The sequence below is a fragment of the Hemiscyllium ocellatum genome, chromosome 25 (genome assembly GCF_020745735.1).
Source record: "Hemiscyllium ocellatum isolate sHemOce1 chromosome 25, sHemOce1.pat.X.cur, whole genome shotgun sequence".
Classification (NCBI taxonomy): domain Eukaryota; kingdom Metazoa; phylum Chordata; class Chondrichthyes; order Orectolobiformes; family Hemiscylliidae; genus Hemiscyllium; species Hemiscyllium ocellatum.
In genome coordinates this window covers 7,264,011-7,288,525 of record NC_083425.1, presented here as the reverse complement: position 1 = coordinate 7,288,525, position 24,515 = coordinate 7,264,011, and the positions used below count along the sequence as shown (strand labels likewise).

Sequence of the window (24,515 nt, the reverse complement as noted above, 5' to 3'; positions counted from 1 at the left end):
GATAGCCTATTCCCTAACTTCTATCTCCTTGATATATTTGGGTGGTGGTGGAGGGGTGGATTTGTCAGGTCCATATCATTACGCATTTACTGAAAATTCATAACCCTTTATGTTGCTATCCTATTCTATTTGCTTTGAACGTTCTCAACAGTTGTTTGACTCATTGCATATTAATTATAATTATGTTAAACCTAAAGCCAGTTGACAATTATGTTAATTAATTGATCTAGTCTTTCTTGATCGTTAGTTAATTTAATTGGTGAGGATGTCATTTCATAGTCTCTGGACTTTAGCAAGGTCTTCAATGAGGTCCCTTATGGCAGAATGGACAGAAATGTGAGACCTTCCAGGATCCAAGGCAAATTAAGTGGCCCAGGGGTAAAGAGCAAAGCGTAGTGGCAACAAATGCTTTTGAGATTGACAGGCTCTGTCTACATTACTCCATGCAAATGTAGAAAGATTTGTAGCACAATAAAAGCCCATTAAGTTTGTGCCATCTGACAAGAGCTGTCAGCTCTACTCCAGATGGATAGTGACAAAGGCGTTTGGTATACTTTCCTTTATTGGTCAGAGTATTGAGTACAGGAGTTGGGAGGTCATGTTGCGGCTGTACAAGACATTGGTTAGGCCACTTTAAGAATATTGTGTGCAATTCTGGTCTCCTTCCTATCAGAAGGATGTTGTGAAACTTGGAAGGGTTCAGAAAAGATTTCCAAGGATGTTGCCAGGGTTGGAGGATTTGAGCTATAGGGAGAGGTTGAATGGGCTGGGGCTGTTTTCCCTGGATCATCAGAGGCTGAGGGGTGACCTCATAGAGGTTTATAAAATCATGAAGGGCATGGATAGGATAAATAGACAAAGTCTTTTTCCTGGGGTGGGGGAGTCTAGAACTAGAGGGCATAGTTTTAGGGTGAGAGGGGAAAGATATAAAAGAGACCAAAGAGGCAACCTTTTCACACAGAGGGTGGTACGTGTATGGAATGAGTTGCCAGAGGAAGTGGTGGAGGCTCGTATGATTGCAACATTTAAAAGACGCCTAGATGGGTATACGAATAGGAAGGGTTTGGAGGGATATGGGCCAGGTACTGGCAGGTGGGACTAGATTGGGTGGGGATATCTGGTTGTCATGGACGAGTTGGACCGAAGGGTCTGTTTCTGTGCTGAAAATCTCTATGATTGTATGACTCATGGATCATCAACCTCTAGTTTACAGCACCCCCTATACCATGTCACGATTCTTTTACTTTGAGATATCAGAAATTGTTCTGCAATGCTCTGCTCCCTATGTAGCACCTTGTCTGATGCAAGTCTGGATGGGCATGTACAAATAGGAAGGGTTCAGGGGGATATGGGCCAAATACTAGCAAATGAGACCAGATTAATTTGGGGTATCTGATTGGAATGGAAGAGTTGGACCAAAGGGTCTATTTTCATGCTGTACATCTCTATGACTCTAAGTTCAATTTGGATATAGATTAGATATACATTGCCAGGCTTATATTGTGACCAGAGTCGAGAGCATAGTGCTGGAAAAGCACAGCAGGTCAGGCAATATCTGAGGAGGAGGAGAATCAACGTTTCGAGCATAAGCCCTTTATCAGGTACAGGTGAATGCTAAGAGTTTGTGAGTCCTTTCAGTATTCTAACAACAGGAGGGTAGAAACTGTTTTGAAACTGGCTGGTACGTGTGTTCAGGCTTTTGTACCTTCTCCTCAATGGTAGAGGTTGGAGAAAAGCATTGCCAGGGTGGGGTGGGTCTTTGAAAATGCTGGCAGCCTTTTCTTGTCAGTGGGCCTGGTAGATGGATTCTATACATGGGAGGTTGGCCTATGTGATTGTTTGAGAGTTCACCACTCTCTGTAATCGTCTCCGATCTTGAATGGTACAGTTGCCATACCAGGTAGTGATCCATCCAGACAGAATGCCCTCAATGGCGCATTTATAAAAGTTGGCAAGGGAATTCCCTGTCATGCCAAATTTTCTCAGCTGCCTGAAGAAGAGGAGATGTTGTTGGGCCTTTGTAATCAGTGCATCCACATAAAGAGTCCAAGAAAGTTCGTTGTTGATGATCACTCCCAGGAGCTTAACACTCTCCACTCTGTGCTGTTAATGTGTAGGGGGGGCATGAGTAACATCCTGCTGAAAGTCAATAATGAATTCTTTGATTTTGCCGGCATTGAGAGCTAGGTTGTTCTCAGTGCACCATTTTCCAGATCTTCCACCTCCCGTCTGTAGTCTGTTTCATCGCCATCTGAGATTTGACTGGTTATGGTGGTGTCATCAGCGACTTTGTAATTGGCATTAGTCTTAGTATTTACTAACACAGTCGTGGGTATACAGTGAGTACAGTAGGGGACCGAGTACGCACTCCTGGGGGGTTCTAGTGCTGAGTGTCAGTGAGGATGAAATATTGTCCCCAGTCTTCACTGATTGTGACCCAGTGGGTCAGGAAACTGAGGATCCAGTTGTAGAGAGTGGGGATTATTCCAAGATTACTAAGCTTAGTAATCAGTCTCGAGGGAATAATAGTGTTGACTACAGTTCAGCTTTCAATGAGTAGGAATCTTACATAGCTGTTCTTGGTGTCAAGATGTTCTAAGGAGGAGTGAAGGGCAAGTGATATGGCATCTGACGTGGATCTGTTGTTCTTTGAGAGCCAACGAATAGTTGCCGACGACCAGTTGTATTGGTGTTAGTCACCATCATAAGTATGTGATACATTTAGTTTGATGGCATGTATCGGAATTGTAATTTTCTTGAGTTAGATTTTAGTTTCTTTACCCGAGAATTGAAATCGTCTGTTTCCGAACATGAACTGCCTTCTCGGAGCCCTTGTAGCTGAATAATTTGTACATTACTTCAAATATTTCTTCATATACAGTATTTTTGAGATCAATTTCAGCTATTGTTTTGTTACTAAAATGGCACTCTGTTTCTCTACATTTTTAAGGATTTGCCACATAAACGTTAAAACATTGCATTCTCTGAAGGCTACAGCTAATGTAGTTTGCCATGACATGACAAGCTGTGAGATATTACATTTAAAGTGTTACTAGACTTAAATTGACTCCCATACAATGTATTTTTCGCATAAAGGTAGCTTATGACTTGACTCTTTTTCTTCTCTTCGCCCCTACCCTGATCATAATCATTTTAAAATTATTTATGTGGCCAAGCCATCTTCATTTTTTTGTTTATTTTGTTTTACATACATGTAAATGATGACTGGATGTATTATATCAACTACCATCATCATCTGTCCTTCAGTTTGAGAATAATGTCTACACGGGGTTGCAAGTTTCTGCTGTAGATCTTAATATGACCGAACAGGCAAACATTTGGGCATGAGAAGCAGGATATAAGAGGTCGTGGAATCTGGAGCACAGGATTTGCTTCCACAGCTTTTATCTCTGCTACTGCTCTCCCTCATCATTGCAGTGTTTGGATTAAAATGTGTTGCAATATGATTGAACTTGATTGACAAATTATCACCAGCATAATTGGTAACAAATGCATCACAGTGATTAATGGTAATGTTGACATGCTTCAAGGAGAGCTTCAGAGTGTCATTGAAATCTCTCCTGGAGCATTGACCATTTGAGAATTGGTGAAATACACTCTGGTGGGGAACACATTTTGACGATCTGAACTCACTCTATTGCATTGATTTTGCAGGGGTTTTGCCTGAGTACTTATGGAGATGTCTTCAGGGATGACATTGCCATTTTTTTGATGGTCCTCTAACTGAATTCAAAACATGTGACAAAGGTGTTGCTGGTGAAGTTTCTCTAGTGCTCAGTGGAGTCACTGATACAGACTCCAAGTTTCACTGCAGTACTGATGATGAAACTGCATGATGCAATATGACTTTTGTTTTCATGCGGAGATCTTTGTTGTCAACTCCCTGCTGCAATGTACAGAAAGATGAGCTGGTGTAGCTGATTTGGTGTTTTATCTCCTCATCAATGATTGACCTCTGAGAAGTGCTTGCTAAATACTTGAAGTGCTCAATGTATTCCAGAGTCCGTCCTTTAACATCTTTGAAAAGCAGTGAATAGGTATCGGTTGATGTAGGAATGTTGTTTTGAGAACATTTGAGGACAAACTGAGTTTAATGAAAACAGAGTTGAAGAGTTGGAACTGGAAATCTGGCTCAGAGTTGGCAATGGCAATGCAGTCATTGTAAATTGTAGTCTGTATTTGTCAGATGACAGATTGCTTAGTTTCAACATGAAAGAGTTCTTCATCCAGGAAATTGTCTGTATATGCCATTGGGCAGTTGATCTTTGAGGTCAATAGCTTCTATTAGGCAAATTGTACATACTATGAAGGCTATCACTTTGCCTTGTTTGATATAGACCTGAATGTTGAAGGTTAGATCACTTAATCAAGATAGTTTCATTCATCATCACAAAGCATATAAACATTTGAAGTGCAATATATAGAACCTTGCTATTTACTGAGTCAATGGTTTAAGTCAGGTCAATGATGAGTTCCTGGTGGCATTCCCAATAATTTTCTTGGATTGCTTGGCTGCTAAGAGTATGTCAGTGGGTCGCCTGGAAAGTTGAAAGCTACTTGATGTCTGTGGAAGGATTTCTTCAGCCACAGGAAGTAGACCATTCAGGAGAATGCATGTCATGATTTTCTCTGCTGTGAAAAAGAGGGAAATGACTTGAATGTTTCCACTGCATGAATTATTTCCCTTGAAGGTGGTGACAGTTGCCACACCCTTGAATTTATGGGGGTGTAGATTGCAATAGTAATGGTGATCTCATTGGGAGGGGGGCAGGGTGAGAGGAAGGAAACTTTTTGGGGTATGTTGGGAGGAGGAATCTCTGCACTGAGTGGAGTATTTGTATGAGCAAAGGCCCACCAACTTCAAAGTCGTCAGGAATATCATCAGGGCTCCGAGCATTGATGTTTTCCATACACAGAGAAATCTCGATTATCCGAATATCAATTATCCGAATATCTGGTTATCCGAAGGAGATCTCAAAGGTGTGTTTCCAACACTGATCGTGTCTTTTGTTTACAGTGATTAAAAGTGAACTCGGCTTACTGAAATGCTGCCGAGAACAGTCCTGGACTGATGGGAGCCCAGGCACCTTCTCCAAAAGACTGACTGCCTGCCGTCTCACTCTCCACACTTTCCCTGGAGTTCCACACACAGCTGTACCCTAACTCCTTCTCCCCCAGATAATCTCTCCAACATTGTGCTGTACATGGCAAAGTTGTAAGCTGGTAAAAAGGTGTGTGTGTATGAGAGAGAGAGAGAGAGAGCACGCACGCATGGGCGGTGTTGGACAGGGTTGGGGATGCACTGTGGGCAGGCGTGGGCAATAAGCACGCAGTGTGCTACTGCCTCGTCTCCTGAATGGGGAGCGGACTTAACAGAAAACTCCGAGCCCAAGAGGAGAGGCATTGAATCAATTAACCGAATAATCAATTATCGGAACAAAATAGTGCCCGCCCATCTCATTCGGATAATTGAGGTTCTTCTGTATTTGACTGCTTTTTGTAGTTCTCCCATCTACAGTGGTTCACCCGTAGATTCCTCAATGGGGTACTGTCTGGTGGCTTGGAGATCGATTGCTGCCGCTGGAAGTTCGTGGCTAAAAAATTGGTGAAAACATTCTTTCCAATGTTGACAAATTGTTTTAACAATTTTAGAAAGAGAAATACCTGTGAATGAAAGGAGTTTTGTCCATTTGACCTGAGTCTATATTCAAATAAGTTTCGTATAAAAATTCCAAATGTGTTTGTGCAAATGACTAATCAGAGTATTACATAACTCTGCTATGTACCACACCAAACCTCCTGCAAGTATATCAAGAAGATAGCCTGCATCCTAACTTTTGTTCAAAGGCAAGTGTAATTCAATTGGTCACACTACATCGGCTCTAAGCAAAGCATACTTTATTCTTACCCCTAGGTAAAATACAAACAAAAGAAAGAAGAATTGGTATAGCTCACTCTTTTGGAAAATTTAACAGAATAATAGATTATTTAACTACTAAACAGCGACTGTTCCAATATAGTAACATCCCATAAACACACTCTTGGCAGAGGCCAAGTCAGTAAAACAGATTGTCCCACATGTGATTCTGGCAGCAGAAAGAGAACCCAAGCTTTTTAGCTGCAACATTTTCTGCATCTGGCCAAACAAAGAGATCTAAGGGTGTAGATGTATAGATCCTTGAAAATGGAGTCGCAGGTAGACAGAAAGCATTTGGCATGCTAGCTTTCATTGGTCATAACATTAAATATGGGAATTGAAATGTCGCGTTGTGGTAGTGCAGGATATTGGTGAAGGTATTTTTGGAATACAGCGTATAATTCAGGTTGCCCTTCTACAGGAAAGATGCTGTCAAACTTGAGAGGGTACAGAAAACATTGACAAGGATGTTGCCAGTACTGAAGGATTTAAGCTATAGGAAGAGGCTGAATCAGCTGGGGCTTTCTTCTCTAGAGCGTTGGAGACTGAGGGGTGACTATATGGAGTTTATAAAATCATGAGGAACATGGATAGAGTGAAAAGCTAAAGTCTTTTTCCCAGGATGGGCGAGATGAAAACTAGAGGACATAGATTTAGGGTGAGACGGGAAAGTTTTAAAAAGGACCTGAGGGGTAACTTTTTCACAGAGGGTGGTACGTGTATGGAAGAAGCTGCCAGAGAAAGTGGAGGCAGGTACAATTACAATATTTAAAAGACATTTGGATGGGTACATAAATAGGAAGGGTTGGGAGGAATATGGGCCAAATGGGACGAGGTCAGATTGGGATGCCTGATTGGCACGGATAAGTTGGACTACAAGGTCTATTTCTGTGCTGTATGACTCTATGTCAGAATAAGTTAATTTTTGAGACGAAATCACATTTGGTATGTTCATGATTAATTGCAATCAATATTTCTCTTGGCAATTAAATTGACTCTGTCACCTTGTAGCATTTTTGCATTAGCTCCAGATAGTTTTTGGATAATGTGTTTCGACAGCATGATTTGGCTATAACGTCGCTGAAGAATTAGAGAAAGGTGTTTTTGAGGACGTTGGCAAAAGTGAGGTTCCAGCTGGGATTGGTTCACGCACTTTGTTCTGCGCACGTGCGATATCAGTGCCAGTTTTCGTGCCGTACTGCACGTGCACTAATGTTTGCGCTGAAGTCTGTCCACAGTGCTGTGCATATGCGGTGTCAGCGCCGTCGTTCTTGTCATTCTGTGGATGCGCTGACATCAGTTGCCGACAGAGCAGCTTTCTTACATTTTTAAATGTATTGTGTTAAATTTACTTTTGTTTCATCAATAAATATGATATCAACCTGCATTCAGGTAGTACTTTGCATTAGACTTTTGGGTGATTTTTGAGTGATCATGAATGATATATTTTGTTGGTCTCCCCATACCCCACTTTTTTCATACGTCCCATGATTTCTGTTAAGCGTCTTTCTATTAACCGAGGTTTTGCGAGGACGCAACTACTGCATTACAGAAGAACTACCTGTACATTTCTATGTAGTTGTCACATACCATTTAAACTGAAAGCTGGTGAAACAAAAATGATCTTCTAGTCGCAAGCTGTTACAAATGGGAAGCGCGTCAGATTGGAAATGAGCATACAAACTTAATAAACAAGAGTATTGATATTTTAAAGCCACTCAATAAATGCAGGTTTTTGTTGAAATACTATATTTATTACAACACAACTCTGGAGTAGGTGGGATTTGAACTCAGGCCTCCTTGCTTACTCTGTCACAAGATTCTTTTAGAGGTGTATTGTAAGTTTTTACATGTAAGCCTTTGTTCAGTTTGAAAGATAGATTAATCAGTTAAGACTAATTGGCTAGTAATTATCATAATAGATTACCCAATCTAATTTACTTTGTCTTTTGATGAAAGATCAATGAATTACTGCAGTTTTTGTATTTTCTTTGTAGTGTTTGCTGTTTGCCAGAGTGTATCTTTTCAAGACTTATAAATACAACTGTTTGATTTTCAATGAGCAGTTTCATGGTCCAACACGCGACTTGAATATTTTACTTAGGCATGGTATTTTTAAAAATATTTTTATTGAGAAAGAAAAGGCTCGTAATTTTATAAACCAACAACACTACTCTACATAAAGAAATAAAGAACACCAACACAAACAAAACTGTAATAATGTCTTCGACTGGGACAACACATCTGTCCCAGGACAAGCCAGACAAAGACATGCATGAGAATTCCTAGAAGCATGGCATTCTAACTGGCACTCTATCAACAAACACATCGAGTTAGACTCCATCTTTCACCTCCTGAGAAAAGGAACAGGAAGTGACTTCACCGCAGGAAATGACTTCACCGCAGGAAATGACATCACCAATCCAAAGAAACCCAAACATATAAATAGAAAGCAGGAATTTTCAGCATTGCTTTGCATGAGTTCCACTGTAGCTGTTACCTAGTAAGGTAGCGAAATGTCTGGAAATGAACCATTCAGCTCAGCGAGCAAGCCTACATCTAATCATGTGCAAGACAAACAGCCCAGTAGAAGTAATCGATAAATAACACTGCTCAGTGCAATGAAACAATAGCTCCTGACCTTTGAGAGCATTGAATATTACACCTGCATTTATTCAAAATTCTTCCTCTTGGGGTACCGACTTCACTAAATCAGATTGTTATGGCTACACAAAAGCCCTAATTAAAATGGCAGACAAATTTATGTAATCCAAAAAGGGCTGCCATGTCTTATAAAAATGTTCACTTTTTTGTGGCACCGTATTTGTGAGAAAGTCCAGGGGGATATATTCCATGATTAGCTTACGCCACTAGGGGTTTTTCAGACAACCAACACATCAATGTTTTTCATTCTGCAGAAAGTAATGATATTAAAAAGTTTTCTCCCATGAGTATCTAAAGAAGATAAATTAGGCAGGCCCAGGAGAAGAGAGATCGGGTCTATCTCTATTACTCCTGCCACAGCACTCCAGTATGTATGAAGCTTATGGCTGGACTACAGACATGAGTGAGAGTGCCAGTACTTATTTTACACTGGGGGCACATTGAGGATACTCACATCTTAAATTTTGAGAGATAATCTGGGGCTGGATAGACGCTATGAAGAATCTTCACCTGCATGGTGTGGGTTCTATTACAGATTGAAATCTTTCTCACATTTTCACAAATATCCTCCCATGTCTCAGAGGAGAACTCAACTCCTAACTCTCTCTCCCAGACCTCACATAGTTGCTCAATATCATCTGAGGAATCGCCCACAACAGATGCTAGACTATTAACTGAGAAAGTGCTCTTGGCTCGAAGCACCCTCTTCCCTGTGTTGGATCTGTAGGAGTCGGTCAAAAGCATAGTTCTTTTTTGAATAAAAACCCTAATCTGGAAAAATCGAAAAAGGTCTGCTAGATAATTCATACTTGCAGCTCATTTGGTCAAAGGACATCATTATTTCACCCTCAAATAATTTGCCCAAACAGCAAACACCCCTCGCTGTTGAGATTATAAACCCAAGGACCATTATCCCTGGCCAGAACCCTGGCATGCCAACTATCAGGGTAAGAAAAGAAGTTTTCGATATATTACCTTCACTCTGCCGCATTGCCCTCTGTGCTTTGACAGTATTAATAATTATTGGGTTCCGACAGTATTCCGCAACTGTCCTCATTTTATCTAAGAACAACAAGCTAATAAGGGGACACTTTGGCTGAGAGGCCTCAATAACTAATTATATTGACACTGGGTCCTCTCAAGCCCAGTCACACTCAAAAGATAAAAGGGAGCAGAATTGATATCTTTTAACATCCGGGAGGGCCACTCCCCCCAGCTGTTTGGGCAATTGCAATTTGGTGAACTTAATAAGGGGCCGTCTGTGGTGCCAGGTAATAGAGCTAAACCAGTCACTAAGTCTCCGAAATGTTTGCCTGGGAAAAAAATCAAATGAAGCATTCGCTTGGGTATAGCAAACGAGGTAGGACATTCATTTTTATAAGGGCTACTCGACTTAACCAGGATATTGGAAGGGCTTGCCATCTTTGAAAATCTTGTTTAATCTTGTCAAGCAAGTGGACAAAGTTAGCCTTAAATAACTGATTGAAGACGGAAGTAACGAAAGTACCTAATTAACCCCCCCCCCCCCCCCCCCCCCCTGTGACCACTTAAAGGGAAACAGTGACTCACCCTCAACACCAGATATTCCCCCAAAACACCCCATAGGCATAGCCTCCGATTTGAAAAATAAATCTTATAGCCTGAAAAGGAGCCAAATAAATTAATGCATTGCATCAAATGGGGTACAGAAACTACTGGGTTGGACAAAAAGATGAGAACGTCATCCGCATATAATGTGATCTTATGTGCCTTTGATCCCACTTCTGGGCAGCCATGTTAGGATCCCTATGGATAGCCTCTGCCATTGGTTCAATTGCCAACCTAAAAAGTAGAGGTGAGAGGGGACAATCTTGCCAACTTTCCTTACAGATACTAAAATTACTGGATCTTACACCATTGGTCAGAATCACAGCCAGAGGATCACTTGCCCACCTAATAAAGACTTCACCTCGGCCATCACGTTTCAGGGTGTAAAAAAAGTGGCCACTCAACCCGATCGAATGCCTTCTCTGCATGTAAAGAGATCACTAATACCTGAATCGACTGCTGCTGACATGCTTGGACCATATTAAATAACCTCCTAACATTGTTGGAGTATGCGACCCGATATAAAACCTATCTGGTCCTCTTTGACAATGGAAGGCAACACCGCTTCCAGCCTTACTGAATAAGCCTCTTAAAAAGCACAGTCCTCTGGAGTCTTCTCATTATTAAGCATGAGAGAGATATTAGCCTTTCTCATGGATGACGGGAGGCAACCACCATTATATAAGTTATTGTACATGTCCTGCATTGGCTCTGACAATGTATTTATAAATTTTTTGTAGAATTCACTGGGTAGACCATCAGGGCCGGGCGCCTTTCCACTTTGAATCTGCTTCACCGCCTCCTGTACTTCTTGCACTGTTCAAGGGGCATCAAGGAGAGACGCCTGTTCAGAGGTCATACCTGGAAGATCCAGGTTCTTAAAAAAAGGACTCTATCTTAGCCCACTTGTCCTCACAGCAATCCAACTGGTATAATTTGGAGTAAAATCTCCAAAATGCAGGATTGACCTTTTTAGAATCACGAGTAAAAATCCTAGGTTCCTGTTTGAGGTAATAGATTGGGGATGTTCTTTTTCCGAGCCAGATACGCCAGATATTTGCCTGGCCTATGACCATGCTCAAACAACCTTTGTTTTGCGAAAGAAAGTTCCTTCCTTGCTGTGTGAGCATTGATTTCAAGGTGGACAAGCTGTGACCTGCTGTAACTTATGTTAAAGTTAAAAATCACACAACGCCAGGTTATAGTCCAACAGGTTCAACACCCTTCTCCCTGATCTTCATCCCCACCCCCATTCACCTATTGTACTCTATGCTACTTTCTCCCCACCCTCCCCCTCCTCTCATTTATCACTCCACCCTTCAGGCACCCTGTATTCCTGATGAAGGGCTTTTGCACGAAATGTCGATTTTCCTGCTCCTCGGATGCTGCCTGAACTGCTGTGCTTTTCCAGCACCACTCTACTCCAGAGTTTCCAGCATCTGCAGTCATTGTTTATACCCAGATTTATTTGGAAGCACTAACTTTCGGAGTGCTGCTCCTTCAGGTGGTTGTGGAGAATAAGATTGTAAGGCGCAGAATTTATAGCAAAGGTTTACAGTGTGATGTAACTGAAATTATATCTTGAAAAAGACCTGGATTGTTTGTTAAATCTCATCTTTTCGAATGACCATGTTGGTTTCAGTTCTTTCATATGTAAATCGCAAAAGTTTTTTCAGTTACATTCTCAAGTGAACTTTAACAATTGGTGTCATGTTGGCCCAGATAATGTATTGATGGTGTGAGCTTCCCTGTGAGGCTGTGTGCGCCACAGAAAACAAATTTACAGAACCTTACATGGATTCATGCAGTTTTTTGAGAAAAGTAAAATGTAATTCTGCTAGGACAAATTCACCGGTGTTTGTTGTTTGGTGGGGGGGGGGAAGCGTTTATGAGTGTTTGTGAGAGAATGCGTGTATGTGAGTGTGAAGGGGTATAAGTCTGTGAGAGGGTGTAGGACATAGAACATTACAGCGCAGTACAGGCCCTTCGGCCCTCGATGTTGTGCCAACCTGTCGTACCAATCTGAAGATTGTCAGACCATAACAACACGAAGATTGGAGGAAGAGCGCTTCATCTTCCGCCTAGGAACCCTCCAACCTCAAGGGATGAACTCAGATTTCTCCAGTTTCCTCATTTCCCCTCCCCCCACCTTGTCTCAGTCAAATCCCTCGAATTCAGCACCGCCTTCCTAACCTGCAATCTTCTTCCTGACCTCTCCGCCCCCACCCCACTCCGGCCTATCACCCTCACCTTGACTTCCTTAAGGAGATCGCAGACAGTGTGCAGGAAATCCTCAAGGGCGAAGGTGAAGAGGTGGTGGTACATATCGGCACAGATGATGTTGGGAAGAAGAGGAGGGACATTCTACAGCGGGACTTCAGAGAACTCGGAAGAAAGCCAAAAAGCAGGACGTCCAGGGTGGTTATCTCTGGTTTGCTTCCAGTTCCTCGGGCTGGAGAGGCCAGGAACAGGGAGATAATGGACTTGAATGTGTGGCTGGGGAACTGGTGCAGGAAGCAAGGATTTAAATTCTTGGACCACTGGGTTATGTTTTGCGGTAAGTTTAAATTATACAAAAGGGACGGGTTGCACCTTAATAGGTGGGGGAACCAGCATTCTGGCAAGTAGGTTTGCCACTGCAACACTGCTGCATTTAAACTAAATGGCTGGGGGGGGGGGTCCAAACTGGAAGTTTAAGAAAGAAATTGAAGGGAAAGTTAGAACAAGAGAAGTCAAAAAAGACAACGGTATCAATGGAGCAGAAAACTCAAAAAAGGATCATGCCATAAGGTTGAGTGAAATAGGGATTGATAGGAAGGGTGAGGGCAGTAACAAATTAAAAATATATATGAATGCACGAAGCATTAGAAATAAGATGGATGAGCTTGAGGCTCATTTGAAAATTGGCAGTTATGATGTTGTGGGGATAACGGAGACGTGGCTTCAAGTGGACAGGGCCTGGGAAATGAATATTCAAGGCTATATGTGCTATCGTAAGGACAGAATGACGGGCAGAGGGGGTGGGGTGGCCCTGTTGGTAAGGAATGATATTCAGTCCCTTGCATGGGAGGACCTAGAATTAGGGGATGTAGAGTCAGTATGGATAGAGCTGAGAAATTCTAAGGGTAGAAAGACCCTCATGGGAGTTATCTACAGGCCCCCAAACAGTAGTCTGTATGTAGGGTGTAAGTTGAATAAGGAGCTGAAATTGGCCTGTCGCAAATATATTACTTCAGTTGTTATGGGGGGTTTCAACATGCAGGTAAACTGGGAGAATCAGGATGGTACTGGACCCCAAGAAAGGGAGTTTGTGGAGTGCCTCCGGGATGGATTCTTAGAATAGCTGGTGCTGGAACCTACCAGGCAGAAGGCGATTCTGGAGGCAACGAATCTGATTTGATCAGGGACCTCGAAGTGAAGGAGCCATTAGGAGTTAGTGACCATAATACAATAAGCTTTAATCTGCAATTTGAAAGGTACAGTCAGAAGTGACAATATTTCAGTTGAATAAAGGGAACTATGGAGCTATGAGGGAGGAGCTGGCCAAAGTTCAGTGGTGCAATACCTTAGCAGGGATGGCAATGGAGCAACAATGGCAGGTATTTCTGGGTATAATGCAGAAGATGCAGGATCAGTTCATTCCAAAAAGGAAGAAAGATCCTAAGAGGAGGCAGGGGTGGCCGTGGCTGACGAGGGAAGTTAAGAAACATATAAAGTCAAAAAAGAAAAAGTATAACATAGCAAAGATGAGTGGGAAAATGGAAGAGTGGGAAGCTTTTAAAGAACAACAGAGGATTACTAAGAAGGAAATGCACAGAGAAAAAATGAGGTATGAAGGTAAACTGGCCAAAAATATAAAGGAGGATAATAAAAGCGTTTTTAGGTATGTGAAAGGGAAAAAAAATGGTTAAGACTAAAATTGGGCCCTTGAAGACAGAAAAGGGTGAATATATTACAGGGAACAAAAGTGGCAGAGGAGTTGAATTGGTACTTCAGATCTGTGTTCACTGGGGAAGACACAAGCAATCTCCCAGAGGTAATAGTGGCTGAAGGACCTGAACTGAAGGGAATTTATATTCGGCAGGAATTGGTGTTGGAGAGACTGTTAGGTCTGAAGGCTGATAAGTGCCCGAGACCTGATGGTCTACGTCCTAGGGTACTGAAGATGGTGGCTCTAGAAATCGTGGATGCATTAGTGATCATTTTCCAACGTTCTATAGACTCAGGATCAGTTCCTGTGGATTAGAGGGTGGCTAATGTTGTCCCACTTTTAAAGAAATGAGCGAGAGAGAAAGCAGGAAATTATAGACTAGTTAGTCTGACCTCAGTGGTGGGAAAGATACTGGAGACGATTATAGAGGACAAAATTATGACACATCTGGATAGCAGTAACATTATAGGTCAGAATCATCATGGATTTATAAAGGGGAAATCATGCTTGACTTATCTTCTGGAATTTTTTGAGGATGTAGCTCTGAAAATAGACAAGGGAGATCCAATGGATGTAGTATACCTGGACTTTCAGAAAGCCTTTGATAAAGTCCCACATAGGAGGTTAGTGAGCAAAATTAAGGCACATGGTATTGGGGGCAAAATACTGACTTGGATTGAAAATTGATTGGCTGACAGGAAACAAAGAGTAGTGATAAATGGCTCCCTTTCGGAACGGCAGGCGGTGACCAGTGGGTACCGCAGGGATCAGTGCTGGGACTGCAGCTTTTTACAATATACATTAATGATATAGATGAAGGTATTAAAAGTAATATTAGCAAATTTGCTGATGACACAAAGCTGGGTGGCAGGGTGAAATGTGAGGAGGATGTTAGGAGATTACAGGGTGACCTGGACAGACTAGGTGAGTGGACAGATGCATGGCAGATGCAGTTTAATGTGGATAAATGTGTGGTTATCCACTTTGGTGGCAAGAACAGGAAGGCAGATTACTACCTAAATGGAGTCAAGTTAGGTAAAGAGGCAGTACAACGAGATCTAGGTGTTCTTGTACATCAGTCAATGAAAGCAAGCATGCAGGTAGAGCAGGCAGTGAAGAAAGCTAATAGCATGCTAGCTTTCATAACAAGAAGAATCGAGTATAGAAGCAAAGAGGTTCTTCTGCAGCTGTACAGGGCCCTGGTGAGACACACCTGGAGTACTGTGTGCAGTTTTGGTCTCCAAATTTGAGGAAAGACATTCTGGCTATTGAGGGAGTGCAGCGTAGGTTTACGAGGTCAATTCGCGGAATGGCGGGACTGTCTTATGTTGAAAGATTGGAGCGACTGGCCTTGTATACCCTTGAGTTTAGAAGGCTGCGAGGAGATCTGATTGAGACGTATAAGATTATTAAAGGATTGGACACTCTGGAGGCAGGAAACATGTTTCTGTTGATGGGCGAGTCCCGAACCAGAGGACACAGTTTAAAAATAAGGGGTAGACCACTTAGAACAGAGTTGAGGAGAAACTTCTTCACCCAGACAGTGGTGGGTGTATATAATGCTCTGTCCCAGAAGGCTGTGAGGCCAAGTCTCTGGATACTTTCAAGAAAGAGTAGAATAGAGCTCGTAAGTATAATGGAATCAAGGCTTACGGGGATAAGGCAGGAACAAGATACTGATTGAGGATGATCAGCCGTGATCATAATGAATGGTGGTGCTGACTCAAAGGGCAGAATGGTCTACTCCTGCACCTATTGTCTATTGTCTATTTCTCTGCTCATCTACACTACCAAGAATTTTACCATTAGCCCAGTACTTTGCATTCCGGTTACTCCGACCAAAGTGAATCACCTCACACTTGTCCGCATTAAACTCTATTTGCCACCTCTCAGCCCAGCTCTGCAGCTTATCTATGTCTCTCTGTAACCTCCAACATCCTTCGTCACTATCCACAACTCCACCAACCTTAGTGTCATCTGCAAACTTACTAACCCACCCTTCTATGCCCTCATCCAGGTCGTTTATAAAAATGACAAACAGCAGTGGACCCAACACCGACCCTAGCGGTACACCACTGGTAATTGTGATCGCTATCACCAAAATGCTCACCTACTTCCAAGTCTAACACCTGGCTGGGCTCATTACCCAGTACCACATCTAATGTGGCTTCACCCCTTGTTGGCCTGTTCACATACTGTGTCAGGAAGCCCTCCTGCACACACTGGACAAAATCTGACCCATCTATAGTACTCATACTATAGTGTTCCCAGTCAATATTTGGAAAGTTGAAGTCTCCCATGACAACTACCCTGACTCTCTCTCACTCCTATTGAGAATCATCTTTGCTATCCTTTCCTCTACATCTCTGGAACTATTCGAAGGCCTATAGAAAACTCCCAACAGGGTGACCGCTCCTTTCCTGCTTCTAACTTCAGCCCATACTATCTCAGTTGATGAGTCCCAAGCATCCTTTCTGCAACTGTAATACCGTCCTTGACCAACAATGCCACACCTCCCCCTCTTTTACCATCTTCTCTGTTCTTAGTGAAACATCTTAATCCTGGAACCTGCAACAACCATTCCTGTCACTGCTCTATCCATGTCTCCGAAATGGCCACAACGTTGAAGTCCGAGGTACCAACCCATGCTGCAAGTTCACCCACCTTATTCCGGATGCTCCTGGCGTTGAAGTAGACACACTTCAAACCAACTTCTTGCTTGCTGGTGCCATCTTGCGTCCCTGAAATTTGATTTTGGACCTCCCTACTCTCAACCTTTTCTATACTCGAACTACAATTTTGGTTCCCATCCCCCTGCTGGATTAGTTTAAACCCACCCCAATAGCCTTGGCGAATTTCCCCTCCAGTATATTGGTACCCCTCTGGTTCAGATGAAGACCATCCATATTGGTACTCCTCTGGTTCAAATGTGAGACTGTACGTGTAGGCGGATGAGAGAGGGTAAGCATGAGTGTGTGTGTCTGTAGGAGAGTGTATGTTTGTGTAGGAGTTTTCAATATATAATTTCAGTTACATCACACTGTAAACCTTTGCTATAAATTCTGTGTCTTACAATCTTATTCTCCACAATCATCTGATGAAGGAGCAGCGCCCTGAAAGCTAGTGCTTCCGAATATATCTTTTGGACTACAACCTGGTGTTGTGTAATTTTTAACTTTGTACACGCCAGTCTAACATCAGAGTCTCTAAATCATTTCAAAAACTACATCTACAACAAACCAACAAACTAAACCAGCTACAAAATACAAATGGGAAACTCTACCCCTGCCCACAGCGGGCGTTTATCCATCCCACATACACCTTCATAACTCCTTCTAGCTTGATCCACACCCTAAACTCAAGCAAAAGAATGAAAAAATAGGTAATATTAGCAAAGAAGTTACAAGTGAACATTCTACCCATCCCCACTTATACATTAACCCAATTAACATCGGAATAAAATCCAACAGCACTTTCTTTTAGAAAAGGAGAGAAGCACAAAGAGGAAATAAAAGAGAAAATGTTTTTGTCCCTATCCTTTAGACCGTCCAGTCTATTTTAAAATGTCCAGAAAGTTTTTCGCAGTTTTCGAAGAATCAAATGAGTGTACAGACCCATCATGTGTAAAATGAAGCACCACCGGATATCTTACTGAATACCGAGGTCCCTCAGTCTTCTTTTAACTTCATCAACGGACTTCCTTTTATGGATCATGGCCGCAGAAAAGTCCTGGAAGAACATTATCCTGGACCCTTTGGTAAATTGAAGCCTGTGGATCTCTTGTTGTCCCTGTAGCATTGGAATTGCACTAGAACCGGACGGAGGCGTGGGCCAAACCGGATCTGCACACCGCAACCCGGTGACCTCTGTCAATCTTCACCCAGCCCACCTTGGCCTCCCAACCAAGAAATCGCAGCCACCAGCCTTCAAAAAATACTTTTGGCAATGCACCTCCCACTCTGCAATCTGACAACTCAGATATTCTTTCTCCTACCTCTGCTTTCGAGGTCTTCAACCTGCTCAATCAAGGCCTGGACCTGTTTCTCCAGGGTCTGGATCCACTCCTTCGAGGACTCGATCACGGTCTCGGATGCTGTGGTCCACCATTCGACCTCCTCCACTCGCCTTTTGAGCCCTTCAGGCTCCTGCTCATGCTTGTGTGGGATGGTTGAAATCCATTCCAGCCTAGTGCGACACTCTTCAATTGACATCTTAATCATTTCCCAGAGCTTCACATCTGTTGGGTAAGTGATTCCAATGAAGTTGCAGCGGAGGCTGAAGCTGCAGTCGCAGTCATGGTTGCAGGCGTGCCTGATGCTGCCAGCGAATGTGCCGTGTTGGGATTTAATTGAACCTTTACTTTTTGTCATCTTCACTTGCTTAAAAAAAGATTTATAACAATTCCACGACTGTTTAACTATTGAATTTTTTCAAAATAACTTGGGTGGGGGGGTAAAAGCACAAATTCGCCTGAGTTATGTTGCAGAGCTCAACAGGGCAGACCTTTCAGATCGCCACCGTCTTGGATCACCCGGACTGGGTTTTAATGGAGAAAAGGTGGCATGGTGGCTCAGTGGTGAGCACTGCTGCCTCACAGCCCCAGGGACCCAGGTTCAATTCCACCCTTGGGCAACTATCTGAGTGGAGTTTGCACATTCTTCCCCTGTCTGCATGGGTTTCCTCTGGGTGCTTCAACTTCCTACCACTCTTGGTGGATTAGCCATGTTAAAAGTTTCAATAGTGTACAGGGAATATGCAGGCTAGGTGGGTTAGCTATGGGGGGGGATGCAGATTTACTGAAATAGAGTGGGATGGGGACCTGGGTGGGATGCTGTTCAGAGGTGTGGACTCGATGGGCTGAATCCCCTGCTTCCATACTGTAAGTATTCTATGATTTGGAGAATACTTGTGACTGACCCCTTCATTGGAAGTGAAGGATTTGAATTCAAGCTTAAGCACTTGGGCATGTTTTGACTTTGGAATAATGAACTGGTTTAATCACTTTTCAATTATGATATTTGCTCAAATATTGCAGCATCTGGTGGTATGATTTTCTGCGTGCTGTATGCAATATATTTCTTTAAAAACAATACTGATGGTTGAATAAATTTAGTATTAACAGCTGGTTATTATTTACCGTGGCATTTGTATCTTTAGCTGGATTGACCTCCTATTTGTAATGTTACTGAAATTAATATCCAAACCACATCTGTCAATGTACCAGTGCCCAAACCACTTCTAACAGTGCTCTTTTCAAAGGAGGTTTTAAGTTTTATATTTACATTTCTAAACTATTTGATTTTTTTTATAAATTTGAATGGTAGCTATTAGAGATATACTGGAGTTGGAAAACTCTTAAAACAAGGTTGTGCTGGATTTTCAGATTTTTAAACATCTTGTTCCAGATTTTGGATCGGAAAAATAATGAGATTGAGGAACTAAAGACACTGTATAGAAACAAGCAAAAGGAAGCAGAAGAGGTGAATAAGAAGCTGGAAAAGAGAGGTAATCCAAAGTCAAAGTTGCTGCTGCCATAGCATCATGCTGTTTTTGCAGCAACATTTTTTTCTAACTCCTGAATTGGAATGTTCATGCATGAGTGGAAATGCAAGGAAATAGGCTGTTTAAGCTTGAGAATGAATATTTTTAAAATGTCTTATTGAGTGGTTCTGACAGGGGCTGACTGGCCATAAAGGAATGGCTCCACAGTGTGGTATTATTGGTAGTCCCCTTTTCTATGTGAATCCTATGATCTTTTATGGGCAGTAGTCAGCCATACATTTGGGTGGCATTAAACAATTCCTTCATCAGCTGACTGTATGATTTTATTTTTAATTTTGAATCACATTCTTGTACCCGTTATATAACTTAATATTACTATTTGACAAGGCAGAGCTCTATTGCCTTGCTCTTGAAATTTTACAGCCACTGGGGGTTCCTCTTGTAGCTGTCTGTAGGGGTTGCTGAGAGTAGTGGGAGAGGAGAGAGAGTTGTCCAAATAATCTCAGTTTGAAATAATTTATGACAAAGCTATTGCTGCAATTCCCTAGATTAGCAGTTAGCCTGATTGTCAAACTCCTAATAACCAGCAGGAAATGACTTTTATTTCCTCTTCTGCTTCTGTTTTGTGTGTTGCTGGATGAAGGTATCATGTTACAATGTTAATTGAATCTCTTCTGTTATGTTTTAGTTGTATTGTAAAAATTTAGCTGATTAATGCTGATCAACAAACTTCAACCTGTTGATGAGTGATAGGATCCTCAGTGAAAAGCTAAATTTTGTTGCAAGATTAATGAAGTTGAATCTTTGAAGTACTGCCAAATCACAGTTATATCTTCAAAAAATATGATTCATATAAAAATTTAATTCCTTCTCATGTAAATATATTTTTGGTACTCCACGATGAACCTTGGCTTTGATCTTTGCACTCCATTACAGGGACACTTGGCATGGAATAAACTTCAGCATTGTGCTGGTGATGTAAGGGTAGAAATTCCATGACAATATTTAAACTGTTATTGTGGCCTTCTTTGACTGTTTCTTTGGCTTTTATGGCAGTCGTAAGAATTTGCATTCATATTGTGTTTTTAATGTATTAAATACCAAATGGTGCTTCACAAGAGTGTATATATTATTATCTGGCTCCAAACTTGAATGTGTTTATTGCCTGACTGTGGAACTTGTAACATGCTCTCATTCTGATTGATGAGCACCTGAATATTATACATGTCCCTGGTTATTAGTATTTCCATGATTTGACTATAACAATGACAGTGTAAAGAGAATTTGGAATACTACCTGGCATATGTTAGTGTCAAATTAATTGAAATGATATGGAGGTGCCGGTGTTGGACTGGGGTGGACAAAGTTAAAAATCACACAGCACCAGGTTATAGTCCAACAGGTTTATTTTGGAGTACTAGCTTTCAGAGCGCTGCTCCTTCATCATGTGACTAGTGGGGCAGGATTATAAGACACAGAATTTATAGCAAAGTCTTTATTCTCTAGTTATTTATAGAATTTATAGTTAAGTCTTTCATCTTTCAGAATGGGTTGCAGTTTTCAGTATATTAATATGTAAATCCCAGAATTTCTTTTCAGTCACATTCTTGAAATAACTTAAGGTTTTAATTTAAAAAGGTGATATCGCAGCTCAGACAATGTATTAAAGGTATGAGGTTAGAGTCTGCCTGTATCCCAATCTTGAGTTAGACTGGCTCTGTTTCCAAAGTAGGAATTTATAAAATGTTATATGAATTGACTGTCTGCATTGACTACCTGCAGCTTGTGTGCTTTTTGAGCAAAAATAGAATGTATTTGCAAATATAATTCTGCAAATGCAAATTCACCCCATAGGCTGATATATGGTGATATGGTGTGTGTGTGTGAGAGAGAGACTGTGTATGTGTGCTTGGTAGGGTGTGCATGAGTGTGATGGAGTATAAGCCTGTGAGAGGGGATGAGAGAGAGGCTCTGCTTGAGTGTGTGAGTATGTAAGGGTGTGTGTCTGTGTGTGTGAGAGAGAAAATGTATAGTGTAGTGGAATCACATGTGTTGCATGAATGCAAGGTCCCTGTTGGGCCACTGTCCCATTTACAAGAACAAGCTACAACACAACAGTCGCCAGTAAGGGATGTTCCCTCCCAGTTGGGAAACACTTCAGCGGTCAGCGACATTCAGCCTCGGATCTTCTGGTGACCATCCTCCAAGGCGGACTTCAGGATATGCAACAATGCAGAGTGGCTGAGCAGAGGCTGATAGCCAAGATCGACACCCATGAGGATGGCCTCAACCGGGACGTTGAGTTCATGTCACACTGCTGGTGACCCCACTACACTATACACTCTGTCTAACGCACACACAAGCACACATACACATGCACTTTTACATGCTCTCACACTTATGTAGGCCCTCTTTCATACACACATTCCCTCTCAGGTGCATGCACATACACCCCCCACACCCATGTGCACACCCTCTCACAGGCTTATACGCCGTCACACTCATGCATACACTCTACCAAGTACTCACTCACTCTCACACGCGCATCTGCGCACGTACACATACACACACACACACATATATATATAAACGTCTGTGGGGTGAATTTGGAGAATTGTATTTACAGATACATTCTATTTTTGTTCAATAAGCACATGACCTTCAGGTAGTCAGTGGAGGCAGTCAATCCATATAATATCTTAGAAATTCCTGAAATCAATTCTAGAAGATGAAAGACTTAACAAGAATCTAGGTTTATTCAATATATCGTTTTAATTGCATGACACTGTGATCTTTTGCTATAAATTCTGTTTTTTATGATCCTGCCCCACTAGTTACCTGATGAAGGAGCAGCCCTCTAAAAGCTAGTACTTCCAAATAAACCTGTTGGACTATAATCTGGTATTGTGTGATTTTTAAAATTAATTTAAAGCAAACTTTCTAGCAAGTGGATCACCCAACCTTTTTCTTATGTTGTTCCTCTCACGTCCCTTTTTATTTAATCTCAGTATCTGCACCTGAGGGGTGATATGGATGATCTGATGGCATATGTCCCTCACCAGCTGTTACATAGGTTGAGTGTTCCACTACCCAGTGACTGAACTGGCTATCATTGCAAGTCAAAGGTAGTTAAGGTTGGGCTGAACTTCAAGCCCTCTGAATTGGATTTTGATTGGCTTGCCCTATCTGCTTTTTATTCTTAGTTTTTTATCTGTTCAAACTTTGGACTGTTTATAAATGTACTTAGTACAGTGGTGCTCATTTGGTAGAACTTGTTGATGCTGAATCCTATAAATCAAATTTAAAGTAAAAGGTAAATTTACTTAAAAGACAACACAGCATTGAAATAAAATCATAGGTATTTGACAAAAATAGAATGCATGTTCAAATGTTGATGTGCATTTCTGCTCTCAATGTATTCCACCATGTGGCAAGAGGAGTATTATGAACCAGACCAAAGCCCCTCAAAATATTTTAAGAAGGTAGCCTTGACCCTAACTTTTCTTATTTTTAAAGGCAAGCGTGAAGTGCCTGTTCTAGTTGCAATGCGATGAGTCAAACTACTCGATATTAAGCAAAACACAGTGTAGTTAAAATACAGCCAAAGAGAGTGGAATTTAAAATAACTTAATTCAACTAGGAAACTTAACAGAATAGTAGATATAGTACCTATTATTAATTAACTGTTGCTTTCATATGTGCCTTACAAACCTTATTAAGTTCTTTGAGAAGATGATCATACAGGTGGATGAGGATAAAGCGATTAATGTGGTGTATATGGATTTCAGTAAGGCGTTTGGTAAGGTTCCCCATGGTAGGCTATTGCACAAAACACAAAGGCATGGGATTGAGTGTGATTTAGTGGTTTAGATCAGAAATTGGCTAGCTGAAAGAAGACAGGGTGGTGGTTGATGGGAAATGTTCATCCTGGAGGTCAGCTACTCGTGGTGTATCACAAGGACCTGCTTTGGGACCATTGCTGTTTGTCATTTTCATAAATAACCTGGATGAGGGCAGGTTAGTACATTTGCGGATGACACCAAGGTTGGTAGAGTTGTAGTTAGTGCTGAATGATGTTGTAAGTTACAAAGGGACATAGCTAAACTGCAGAGCTAGGTTGAGAGGTGGCAAATGGAGTTTAATGCAGAAAAGTATGAGGTGATTCACTTTGGAAGGAGCAACAGGAATAAAGAGTTCCTGGGCTAAGATTCTTGGCAGTGTAGATGAGTAGAGAAATATCGGTGTTTATGTACATGGATCCCTGAAAGTTGACACTCAGGTTGATATGGTTGTTAAGAAGGCATATGGTATGTTAGCTCTTATTAGTAGAGGGATTGAGTTTCGGAGTCAGGAGGTCGTGCTGCAGCTGTACAAAACTCTGGTGCAGCGCACCTGGAGTATTGCGTACAGTTCTGGTCACCACATTCTAGGAAGGATATGGAAGCTTTGGCAAGGATTCAGAAGAGATTTACTCAGATATTGCCTGGTAAGGAGGAAATGTCTTATAGGGACTTGAGGCTGTTTTCGTTAGAGAGAAGAAGGTTGAGTGGTGACTTAATGGAGACATATAACATAATCAGAGGGTTAGATAGGGTGGACAATGAGAGCCTTTTCCCTTGGATGATGATGACGGGACATAGCTTTAAATTGAGGAGTGATAGATATAGGACAGATGTCAGAGGTAGTTTCTTAACTCAGAGTGTTAGAAGCATGGAATGGCTTACCTGCAACAGTAGTAGACTTACCAACCTTAAGGGCATATAAATGGTCATTGGATAGACATATGGATGAAAATGGAATTATGTAGGTTCGATGGGCTTTAGGTTGGTTTCATAGGTCAGCGCAATATCAAGGGCCGAGCTGATAAGTTCTAGGTTCTAGGTTTTCAATGAA

At 41.8% G+C, this 24,515-nt stretch overlaps 1 protein-coding gene across 4 annotated transcripts in view; it reads left to right on the top strand.

The window, feature by feature from the left end:
• cep112 (centrosomal protein 112) overlaps nt 1-24,515 on the top strand; it is a 572,452-nt gene that overhangs the window by 184,518 nt on the left and 363,419 nt on the right. For all 4 annotated transcript variants that reach the window (XM_060844726.1, XM_060844724.1, XM_060844725.1 and 1 more), the window contains exon 10: nt 19,526-19,625. In XM_060844726.1, the coding sequence (XP_060700709.1) occupies nt 19,526-19,625 (100 nt within the window). The remainder of the gene's footprint in view (nt 1-19,525; nt 19,626-24,515) is intronic.